Below are 13,061 nucleotides of genomic sequence, written 5' to 3'. Positions count from 1 at the left end.
CAATTCTCATAATATTTCGATTAACTGTTCAGCCCTACTCAATATGTTAAAGGCTGTCAATCAAATGAAGGGGCCTCGTCAACCTGCTCCACTGACATCTGGATGTTAATTTGATTTGAATTTTAATATACGGCCAAATCGGCCCCATATATTAGCAAACCTAAATATCACTTTACACCGGTGAGTGTATTTCTTGTGGTCATTCTGTCTCACCTTCCCCATTCCTTTCTGTCTCTGCACATTTACTGTAATTTGTCTGCGCATCATCAGACAGAAGCACTGACTCACTTGGCTGTTTGGCTGTGAGATTATTCTTCACCTGCCTGTGATACTGCCACATACAAAGAAACCATCCACTGGACTCATTCCTCACATTGTCTCGAGACTATTGAGCAAAATGACTGCTTACGTAAAGCATCTGAATCACAACGTCTGAATCACTTTCAACCGCCGCTGGAAACGAGCCCTGCTACTCCTTTTGAAAAACCTGCACAAAGCATTTGAATGTCCCTTGAAGGGATTCCAGATGCACTGTAAGAAATGCACTGTAAGTGCAAGTGTTGAACTGTGTATCAGTGCAGACCATTTCACTGTAACTCTATTTCTGCAAAACCTGCAAAATCTGTCTAATGAGGACCACAAACTGATTTAATCTTCATTACTAAATCAGCCAGTGATTTTGCATTTTTAGTGTAATATCTGCAAAATAGTTATACTTCATGATTCCAATATAATTTGTCCTACCTTTTAATCCGGCCATTGGTTTCCCTTCATTCCACATTTGTTGTCCACATTAGTTTTCCTAAAAGAAGCAGTGCTGTTGTGTTTTGATGACTTGATTGATGAACTGAGGAGTGATACAGTCTCTGTGCTAGAAAATAGTCCCCAGGAGAAACGTCTGCTTTACACAGCCAATTATCAGATCTGTGGTTTATGAACGGTGACGACTTTGTTGTTCGTGACGTGGGGCTTTAAAATTTGAAAGCTGAGGGATTTTGATGATATGTTGTGAATTTTTTTAGCAGCCCTGCATGCTTTGAGAAAAGTGGGGATTTGGTGCAAGAAGTTTGCCATGTAAAATGTGGGTTAAACTGTAGTAAATGTACATTTAAAATCACTAGCATAGTCTAATACTAAATACCTATGAGCCTCATGGACCATTACTACCACAAAATATATTCAATATTGTACATTCCAGATCAGTGACTGGAGCTGAGAACAAAATACTGCAATGAAGTTGCTGACATGATCCAAGAATATATAGTTAGAAAGTATAAAGTTGTCAAAATGCTATAATCCTGAACTTAACCAGTATTGGCGATGATATTTTCTGCTCAGAGACTGGATGCTACTCGAGGCAGTGCTCCTCTTGTACTGCTGATTTTCTTCAGTGAACCTAAACTATTTCAGTGCAGTTTCTCATTTCTACTGATGATCCCACAGGGAGGCATCCGAGTGCTGAAAGTGCACAAAACGGCAGTCACCTAACACTGCATTTGGGAAAAACTGATGGGATGTCGACTTCCAGAAGTGGAACAAGATCACCCGGTATAACCCTGCACGCAGGAAAAACACCACACAATACCAATCTGCACATAAAGACAATCACAACTTACCCCTCTTTGTGCCTTCCAAGCTAAACGGTGATAAAAACTATTGATCACAGTTCCAACTGATAATATGACATGAATGTGGTTATTGTGAGGCTCACCTGTGTATGTCAGGTTCTTATGGTTGCCATAGGGAGTCGCAGGCTGGACAGGACCGTACACAGGGTTCATAATGGAGGACACCCTTACTGCAGGATGGACAGATAACGAGACAGAGAGGAGAAGAGAGAGATAAGTTGGCAGAGCGAGAGGTTATGTGTGGCTGACACTAAGTGAGTCTGATCAGAGAGTAATGCTGCCTGCAAATAATCAGCGGTAAATCCACTCTGCGCTGAATACGCTGCTGTTTTCCTCTGGAGAGGGCGGTGCCGCCGAACCCTGATGCAGCGCACACAGCTTGGATTTTACACTTTGCACCAAGATTAAAGTTCAGTATATTTCACCTTTTATCACCTTTGATTTGCCTGTGACCTTACAAAGCGCTTCCAATCAGATTGAAGACACCAACAGCCAAAACCTTATCAAAATACCTTATCTCCCAATGGCTTGCATTTGATATAAAACCATTTATATTCTATATTCTAGTTTATATGTATATTCTTTATCAAGGATATAATATTTGTGTTAAACACTGTAGCCTGTCTTTATGTGTGAGAAGCGTTTATGTTTAAGAAAACATTATTAAAAATTACTTGCACAGCGACAATATTCAGTTTTGCTGATGCATGTATTTTCTTGAACTCAACAGTCTTCTGTCTCAAATGAGATGTCCATCCATCCATCTTCTGCCGCTTATCCGGGACCGGGTCGCGGGGGCAGCAGTCTAAGCAGGGACGCCCAGACTTCCCTCTCCCCAGACACTTCCGCCAGCTCCTCGGGGGGAACCCCAAGGCGTTCCCAGGCCAGCCAAGAGACATAGTCCCTCCAGCGTGTCCTGGGTCTTCCCCGGGGCCTCCTCCCGGTGGGGCATGCCCGGAACACCTCCCCAGGGAGGCGTCCAGGGGGCATCCGAAACAGATGCCCGAGCCACCTCAACTGGTTCCTCTGGATGCGGAGGAGCAGCGGCTCTACTCCGAGCTCCTCCCGAGTGACCGAGCTCCTCACCCTATCTCTAAGGGAGCGCCCGGCCACCCTGCGAAGGAAACTCATTTCGGCCGCTTGTATCCGCGATCTTGTCCTTTCGGTCATTACCCAAAGCTCATGACCATAGGTGAGGGTAGGAACGTAGATTGACTGGTAAATCGAGAGCTTCGCCTTTCGGCTCAGCTCCTTCTTCACCACGACGGACCGGTACACCGACCGCATCACTGCAGAGGCTGCACCGATCCGCCTGTCAATCTCACGCTCCATTCTTCCCTCAACAAGACCCCGAGATACTTGAACTCCTCCACTTGAGGCAGGACTTCTCCACCAACCCGGAGAGGGCATGCCACCTTTTTCCGGTCAAATGAGATGTGTTATGGATTATTTGTCCTCGAGGCATTAGGGTTTGAAAAGCTGCATATTACAACTCTTTTATTTCACACCTGGCCTAAATGTCAGCTTTGGTACTTTGCTTTTTGATACTAAGTGAGGACATATTCCTGACCCCCGAAGGAACGATCCACTCTCAGATGAACTCAGGCTGTCAGCTCATCAGGTTGACTGTGATGCTGAAACAACCTGATAACACAGAAATATGTGAGATGAACACAACTTTCTTAATAACACATTTTGTGTTGGTGCCAAAACAAGTTCAAATTATGTGCTCCCCCATGCCAAAGCAAGCACATGACATTAGCAAGATAGGAACACTGGTCTTTATCGACAGCTTACAAATTTGGTGAACAAACGAATGCACCGGGAGAACAGTGACAAATTTGAAACTTAACACCTAAAAAGAGTGTTGCAGTCGTGAAGAACAAAATTCAAATACAAATTCATGTTTGCAGCCATTCAAAATGTTATACAAGCCTTAAGTTTCAGCCTCAATCGACCACCGAGGCCAGCGTTCCAAATAATCCCATTTTTGGCTCTCAGTGCCAGTTCTGTCAATCATTTCAGGGCTGAGATTCAGTTGAAGATATGAGGTGAGGAGCGCCTCGGGCTTTCCTTGCCTCTCCCAGACAGTCTGTCTTATGTGGTCATGATTCTTTTATTTCTCTGTGTTTTTGATGCTGCTGACTCTGACTGCTGCAGTCCACTGTCAAAAGCCAGACTGATGCTCAGTCAGTTTAGAGGCCGCATTTTTTAAACTATCATAATCCGCACACAGATGTGCTCTGAATTTAATTAGTACTGAAGCAGAATTAAAACTGTAGTTATTATGACACTGCTGATATTGACAATGCGTTAAAATATCGTCCTATCGCACCTGAGAGCTGTTGAAGGCGTTAACACAGCAGTCGCACAGTCGTGCTGACACAAAAAGCGACTGAGGCTTCTCTTGGATAATGTCATCAGTTTTTCACATGAACCATAAGACCAGTAAAGGACAAAATGTCGTGCATGTGTTGTGCAGCTAGGAGCATAACATCATCTGCATATTGCAGGACCATAATACGTTGGTGCCGCATGTGGATTTACTGCTGAGCCTACAAAAAACAACTCCTTTCCTCACAAACTTGGGTGTCAGTAGAAAGAGAGAGAACTTACCAGGAACTACAGGTGGGCGAGGATCCAGAGAACTGCTACAAACATAGATACAGCCTGACTAATGCACTGTATTTTCCCCAAACACAGATTTGGACCATACACAACTATGCTGCTGACAGCTCTGCTTTCTGTCTGGATGCATCCTCGACCAGACTCAGGCTACAAGCTGCAGGGACAAACCAGAGATAAAAACACCTGCCTGCCTTGAGATCTTACTCTCTCTTCCCTTCAGCCACCCGATCCCTGCTGGAGTTCATGGAGCTGACAGCTAGCAACATGCTGAGGAACATGCAGGGTCTGCAGGTCCAAGTGAAGATCGGAAATCATTCTCTAGGTGTTGATTAGTATTGGTTTTTCACGCAAGTAAGCCATGAACATCTGTAACCTTAACACATTTTACAACCCTCATCTTCGCTCTCCACCTTCCAATGTCTGCTGCATTGTGCCATGGAGTCTTTACAAGCGGCTGATTTCCTGGCCCCGTTTTCCTCTCCATTAGTTTTCTAATTGGTTTTTGATTATTGCGCCTCTCCGCGCCTCTCCCCTAACCATCAGTCTGTTTTGTCCTTTCATATTGAATCGTTCCTCGTCACCTCATCTCTCCGGAGGCGCGTTCATCTTCTGCAGCTGTTTGTCCTCTATTAATACAGCCTGCTAATCTCCGTCTTCACCAGCTACTCCTCCTGGCTTCCCTCTTTTCTTTCAACTTTGTCCGAGGTCTGCTTCGCTCAGATAAATGTGTGCCTTTAAATAGCTTAGGACGAGAAAACTGCTTGGCGTTAAAATTTCAGCTTCATTTTGTGCAATTAAACAAGAGAAGGACATCCGGCAGCTCTGATGTTGAAGACTAAGTCACTCTTAACTAAGTTACTCAGTGGCAGTTAACTCTAAAATAAGATTTGACTAAGGCCACTCAGATTTTTGCAGTTTTTAACAATCAGCGTCAATGTAAAAAGCATTACATCCATGGAGGCAGAGTTTTCGGTATTTAGGCTATCACATCAAATGATGCAGTAAATACCGGGTGAATTCCAGGAAGTGTTTTTTATATCTTGTCCCTTCTAGACCATATACTCCAGAGACTCCCAAACATTTTCATATCAAGGACCCCCCAAACATAACCACATTAGATTGCGACCCCCATTCAATAAATCCTGTCTCAGGGACCCTCCATCTTGGCAAGTATTATTAGGTGTAATAATAAATAAAACTACTTATCTATCTGTACTATGTGGAGGTAAGAGTGATGAAACCTGTATCAGAATAGTCATTGGACTATTTTTCAATTCTGTACAGTTGAGTAGCAAGGGGCAACTCTTATACAGCAGAGACAAAACATTAATTTCAAGTTGAAAAATTACAAAATAAATCACATTAAAATAACAAAATAACAGAATTTCAATAATTACGTACAGGCTGCAATGCAAACCACAGACAAACAGACTCAGGTGATTAAGATTCAAGGGCACAGTCAGACTAAATCGAGGTTAGATCCAGACTTTTTAAGCAGTTTTTGATTTACTGCTGGTTAGTTTGCTGTCATCAACCATCCTGGCATTCATATATAAGGAAACAATTTCCACGTAATTACCATCAGTAGCAGAGGAAAGCTGTTTTACCTTGATCTCTTCTGCAGTCAATCAACTTATCTTCAATTTTTATTCAGGCTGATCTTTAGGAAAGTGGCCTCGCACGGGGTAATAAAATCCTGAAGAACCTCTCCATGTTGTGTTTCAGCTCTCCTCAGCAAACTGAATCACCGGCACACTTAATAATGTGTCTGCTCTGATGCAGACTCCCTGGCTGGCTGTATGGAGGATGTTTATTGGTGAGCGTGCAGCCTTGACTGTTTGGCGGCTGGACCTCTGCAATACAGTCAATCTCACTGCTCACCCTGGCAAGATGTCACAGCTGAGGCTGCTTTAAACTGCAATTATGTGACGTGTGATACGGAAGAAACGCTAAAACATAGAGGAGTTATTTGCTATATTATAGACGGGTATCATTCTGTCCCAGTCTGGCATGCATCACGCGGTTACAGAGCTGGTGGCAAAGGATGTTGCTTCCCACTCAGAGGAGAATCAAACACCTACATACGTCTTCCCAAAATAGACGAGCAGCTTCCTGGCAAAAAAAAAAAAAAAAAAATCTACTTCACAATATGAACACAGAAAATGGGATTATGTCGGATTATTCGAATGTGTCAGTAGGGCCCTTACGAAAAATAGAAACATGATGCTTCTGGTGTTGTTATGGTGGGAAATCTCCACAAAGGAAGTGAAAATTTAGCCGAACTTTGGAGAGATATTTAGTCGTCTTGCCGACAACCTGGCATGACATGCTTGGTACCAACGGACTCCTTGGGTTGTCTGTTCCACTGATATAAATATCTTTACTCTAAATTGATTCGGGAATGGACTTTGGAATGGACTTCTTTTTAAATAAAAAAAAAATGTAAAAAAAAAAATGCAATACTTAAGTGAACTGATTTAAGTAAACTGACAGCAGTGAGAAAGGACATGCAAGCGAGTAGTTTTATAAATTTTAAATATGTGATTAATCATGATTAATTCATGGCGCATGAGGCCAAATTCAGAGTCAACGAGATGTTGAAGTCTTGTAGGTCTGGCCTCGCGGGACTAGAACCCAGAAGACGGAAAGAGTGCATGTAGACGTTTGTACTTTTGTAATCCATAAAACGTCCACCTCATGCTGACAGTTATGCATTGATCATATCAGCAAAATGTAAAAGAAACAGTGTGAGGTGAAATGAATGCACCGTAAGACAATTTTATATTTAAGTTTTCCACTTACACGTGAACAGCATATCAACCTCTCAGTCTGTTATTTAGCCTATTCATATGCTGAGACTACAACACATTTAAATAAATAAATAAATAAAGACGGAGAAACGGTTTCACCCGGCCCAGTTTCAAGTCACCAGAACCCAACAGTGCTGCTGCTTTTAGGAAAATTCATGTGGAGGACTTTATTATGGTGATGGAAAACTGGTGTGAGGAAAGTTTAAAGCCTTTGAAAGTTCATTTTCATATCATAGCAGAATAAACCTAAACCAACGGCTGGAGAAAAGAGAGGAGAAATGATATTGGAGTTCTAAGATCTGACTGCTTGCTTTAGGAAAATATTAGCAGAAATATGAAATATGTTCATTTGTACAATAGACATGCTGAATGACTGGTATGGCATCTTAACCACGGTCCTGGGTGATCAGATTGTAACTGGATAGAACAAAAGCTGCTTAAAATCCAGGTGTAAATGCACTTCAATCCTCAAAACAGAAGATACTTGCCAACACTCACAACAATAAGTGAACACAGCGTTTGACGAGTGGATCCAAACAAATTGGTGACAGGCAGCTAGGACAGCTGTATATTTTTCTGGATGGTAATGGTACTCATCAAAAAGGATATTTGTGGGAACATACATTAGCAAAGGCTGAAAGGCAAAGGACAGGCCAGGGCAAATGAAAATATACTGAAGAGACCACCGGGCAGCATGACTTCAGCTGATCTCATCTACGTTTTATGTCCTTTCCATCAACAGGAAAGCAAAGGGAGAGTCGGCTCGACCCCATTAGCGGCTGGGACTCAGCTGTTGGTCCAGCTCCCCCCCATTAGACCTCCATGTTAAGCCTCCTGGCATCTTAGGAACACTGGGGTGCGTTCACAGACACGAATTCCCCGGCAATACTGTGGCATTCCTCTCTGCTAGTTACAGCAAACAAGACAACAGCAGCTCCCCAAGACAAACTGTCAGTGTCACACACGTTCAAAATGAAACTCAACAACAGCGCACGTCGCAGGGTCTCAGGCAGAACCACACTTGCAATATGCCAGACCATCTGCATGCAGCGAAACGGGATGACAGATCCGTCTCATTGATATTGACTGACTGATTGAATACATGTATCCTAATTCACATGTAAGAGATCCATCACTATCCACAGACAAATTTGCGCCGAGTAAACTTTAATTTAAATAAACGTTAAACGAGGTGAGAGCGAGGTGCACGGGAGGCGAGAGCTCCAGGCTGCAGCTCACATTAAACTTCACTCTTGCGGAGGCGGAGTGCGGTTCTGTAGTTATTTGTGTGTAGGATCTTGTGAGAAAATTGCAAAGTAAACCTAAAAATAAAAGGGCAAAAAAAAAAGAAAAAAGAAAAGGTAAAGTCTCACAATCGCTTCAATAAATGCATGCGTGCCACTCAAGTCACAAAATGCAGATTCAGCACCTCACCGGCCAATTTTAGATTTTCAAATATTGAAAAGTAGTGGGATAAAAAGACAAATCATGAGGTATTTGTGCTAGAGAGGAAAACATTTAGGCACAAATATGTATGTATTTACACAAATTCATATAAATGAAAATGTACAAGACACATTTTTTTGTGAATAGTAAAATATATTTGTGATGTATCTGATGTGTGGATTAAGACATTAATGAGACTCATCTCTCTCCATAATAGTAAGTCTCTCATTATTTCAGTTTATCCTGCGGGCACCGTGCCACCAACAAACTGTTAAGTGCCTGTTACGCTTCCATCTAACCTCGAGCAACATGGCTCTTGCTTCACCGCATCCCGGATATCCTGATTTATAACTCAGCTCATCAGTCAGGCCTTCTGTTTGTATACATGTTGCCACTTTTGTAGGACCTCGGGGTTGCAAAATTGCGGTAATCTTCAACGTGGGAAACTTTTCATGGGAATTAATGGGAATAAAATGGAAAATTTGTAAAATTACAGGCTGGTACATAACAGGTAGGCCTGTCGCCATATGCGATAAGCCGGGTTAATTGCAAGGTAAGATGAGCGTTCACTGTCAAGTTGTTGTTTTGGTTGCGTGTAGTTTATAAAAAATAGACTCCACATAGTTTATGTGGAGTCTAGTTTTTATATTGTTTTTTTTTTTTTTTTTTTTTTTTTTATTGCAGTGCACTTTTTGTTATCAGGGACTGTTGGTCAATTTTTTTGTATTCATAAGGTCTCATTTATTTATTTTGGTACATTTACGTGTTATTTATTTTGGCTATTTAAATTTTCTTGTTTTATGCATCATTATGCCTTTATTATCATAATATAAGTTTAAAGAATGGTCTGAAAATGTCAAAATTACAATAATAAAAATAGTCTTAAAAGCACAACATTACGCAATATTAACGCTTATTGCAATAATTTCGGACGCAATTAATCGCACAGCAAAATGTGTTATCGTGACAGGCCTAATAACAGGTAACTTACATGTAGTTGAAAAAAAAAACATCTTGCAGCATAATCTTAGTTAAAACAACCAGATTTAATGCAAATTCAGTTGAATTTCTACCCTGCTTGGTGCATTCCTCCATCACATGCACACAGCACACTACTTAAAGCAGGGCTGCTGAGGCCACGCCCCCCGCATGAGGCCACGCCCCCTGTATGCAAGTTTTGATATCATTACTGGAGTACATATATTTGACCTGTGGTATTAAAGTTTAACTGGAAAAAAATGTCGCCTATGATACAACAAAATGTTTAGGCTACGTATTTGATACGGTTTAAGATCAAGATTCCTTTTTAATCTATATTGTACAACAGAGAACAATGAAATTCTGTTGCCCTCTCTCCAGTGAAAGGCTATACTAATTAAAAAAAAAAAAAAAAGATCCCAAAATTCCAGTTAATTCCTGTAAATTACCATTATTGCCCATATATTCCCATTCATTCCCACGGAAGTTTCCAAAGTTTTTGAAAAGTTTTCTGCCCCTTTTGTGACCCCGGTTGTGGCTAAATCTTTTATAGGCCTGCCATTGCTTGGTGACCTCGGTGTAACCCGGCAGCAAAGAAAACAAGTAGCCACACATATGGAATACTAGAGCGAGATATAAATAAAACCACAGGAGGGGGAGAAGAGAAAGGGAAGGGAAATATCCGCACTTGAATCTTTAAAAACACAGAGATGAAGGCTTCGCTCGGTGGGTCGGGGCCCCGGGCGTGTTCGTTCATTTTGCTTTCTCTCTCAGTCTCTGGTTGTAAACTGGGAGCTGAACTGCAGAGGAGGACGAATCCTCTTGAATGCCCGCTGCCTCCCACTGTGTACTGATTGTATGTGATCCTCACAGACGGCATGAATGGTGCTGGTGAGAGAAATAAAGATGGCGTGCCTGCTTCTGATATCTGTGACGATGTTCCTGATCGAGCTCTTTGTGCTGAGCGCTGTCTTTTTTTTTTTTTTTTTTTTTTTCTCTTAGCCTAAACCTTTCTTCAGAGCCAGGAGAAACCGTGCCACAGCTTCCGTCTCAGCACACACTCCGGAGAGAAGTCAAATATAGGCCGAGCTCTTAAAGGAACACACAAACGCAGGACAAACGGACAGAAGAAGAAGTCAGGTCAAACTAGGAATGGGACAATTTGTTGATCTCAAGATAAATAGTTACGGCCTCTGAACACAAACACAATTGGCTCAGAGAGGACATAACATGAAGATGGACGCCACAACTAAATTGCCATTTAAACAAAAGTTGATTATAGAAATAAACAATATTAAGAAAAAGAAACGAACCAAAAGGGGTTGGAAGTCCCAGCCAAACTAAACAAAAGGAAGGGGAAACAAGGCACAGCCACGCAATGGGCCGTGCGAACCCAGCACAAATAACAGGTAAATGCTCAGTGATATGGAAGCCCATTTCTGCCGGGAAAAAAAAAAAAAAAAAAAACATGGTAAGTCTTAATTATGAGATAAAAAGTCGAAATTATGAGATGAATAGATGATATTACTGTCAAAGCCCAATAGCTGTTTGGCCTGATGAGCTCTTCTGGTGTGAGTTGTGTTGAATTTGAGATGGATTGCGAGGACACTGAGGGCGATTTTAGATGTGGCTTTACAACAGATGAAACTTAATTTGCTTGCTGACTCACATGGGATTTTACTAAGCAAATTCATCCCTGAAAAAAATGTAGGCAATTAACAGCTCTGATGTAGAAAGAACAAAACCCATGTGGCTAAAGTGGCAGTCTTCATTGAACAGTCTCACAATTATGACTTTATCTCACAATTACAACTTTTTAATGTCATAATCCTGATTTTTAATCTCATAATTTTGACTTTTTTTTTTTTATCTCATAATGTTTATTTCTGAGCTACAAATGATCCTAACAATGACACGAAAAATCACATGAAATAAACCACATGTGGTTTTGAAACATGTGATCTCCAATCATGTGCAATTAAAATTTTTCCACGTGATTTTCATGTTGGTTTTTCCACATGCTGTCTGAAAACACATGATGTTATCTCACATGTGAAGAAGAAAAAAAAACAAAACGAAAAACGTGTATTCCAAAACCAAGTGATTTCATGTTGTTTTCACATGTGGAAACTCCAGTTCAGATGCCAATCACATGTGAAAACGCTAATTTCAAATGACAAATTTTCTTTTCACATGTTGGGATGATTTTTTTTTTTTTTTTTTTTTTTACAATTTGTTGACCAGGGCATCTTTGCAGCACCATATTATTTTAGTTACACCAAAGTTTATCACATATTTTACCTTTATCCAAAAACTGCAGCCCCTGCAATCTGTATATCACACTTGGCCATACTGCAGTCTCCATGATGTTTTGATTAACTGTTCAGCCCTAATTTCAACACATCATCCCGTCTCGTTCAGACTTAACATTTGCCCTCAAATTGGAAAGTTCATACTAATCTTGCTGATTAATTATGTACATGAGTGGGTGTTCAGTTTGTTCTCTTTTGTCCTCTCATGTGTGTAAATCTCTGGCCATAGAGTCATTCCTCGATTTCGGTGGAGGTGAGTGGCTGCACTGTTTGTATGTCAAAAGCACCAGCGGTGCACCAGGTAGGCAGAATTGGCGCTTAATTTAAACTCTGAGATAAGCCGGGTCACTTCGCCCACGGTGTGTGACATCCAGGGTGGGAATTACACAATTTTAGGGGCAAGGCCATTTGGTCTTTGGTGTTGCCACTTTTTTTTAGGGCATTAAGGCCACATGCCAGGGCACCAAGGCCATTGAGTAAAATGCGTGGACTTGTAACCTATGCTATGAATAAACATCATGACTTCCTTCAATTAAACAAAAAAACATCACACAAAATACAATGCGATTATAAAAATGTATAATCAAAATGTATTGCTGTGGGCATTTCGCTCTCAAAATATCAAAGTTTTTTTGCGAGTATTCTCTCCATTTCAGCGGAAATACATGAGATCTGACGTTAACTAGTCCTTGTCAGCCAGCCAACTTGGGCTTATCATGTTTTCTAGACATCGTGATTTCCCAAAACTGAATAAATACCTCACATAGCAACACCAAACTGCTCTGCTAGCTCAATCATGTTGTAACTAGAATATCGGCTGGACAAAATAATTTTTTTCATGGACTGATAGTTATACTCCTGCCGACTTCTCAGTCATTTTTAATCTAACAGTTGCCGTGACAGCGACTCAGCAGCACAGCTGATCTTTATCTACAACCAACTTACATTAACAGTTATATTTAAATACAGGCTACCGCTTTCCAGTGTCGGCACCAGAACAAACATGTGTCTTTTCATAAACTCACCGGCAGATGTTTTATTTCAGCTGGGGGTGTGTCACTCCAATTTAACATCAGCTCCGATTAATGTGGCTAAGCAGCAAAAGTAACAAAAGTAAGCAACATTAAGGCTGAACAGTTATATAATCACCTTTTCAGGCTGTTATCAATTTACCTCTGAAATAAAGACGACAGTTTTCACAGATGTGTTGATTTATTAAATGTTCATTTCAATGTAAAGATGCAAACAAATTGACAAAT

At 41.1% G+C, this 13,061-nt stretch overlaps 1 protein-coding gene across 4 annotated transcripts in view; it reads right to left on the bottom strand.

Moving 5' to 3' along the window:
• Positions 1-13,061, bottom strand: part of LOC115371314 (protein FAM168A-like) — a 33,896-nt gene that overhangs the window by 17,001 nt on the left and 3,834 nt on the right. For all 4 annotated transcript variants that reach the window (XR_003929356.1, XR_003929358.1, XR_003929357.1 and 1 more), the window contains exon 2: positions 1,712-1,798. Coding sequence is in view for 1 of the 4 variants with exons in the window: in XM_030068609.1 (XP_029924469.1) it covers positions 1,712-1,781 (70 nt within the window). In the remaining 3 variants the exon portion in view is untranslated. The remainder of the gene's footprint in view (positions 1-1,711; positions 1,799-13,061) is intronic.

This window comes from Myripristis murdjan, chromosome 14 (assembly GCF_902150065.1).
Source record: "Myripristis murdjan chromosome 14, fMyrMur1.1, whole genome shotgun sequence".
NCBI lineage: Eukaryota > Metazoa > Chordata > Actinopteri > Holocentriformes > Holocentridae > Myripristis > Myripristis murdjan.
Note: the sequence above shows the minus strand (reverse complement) of the source record. Positions and strands in the feature narration are given on the sequence as shown.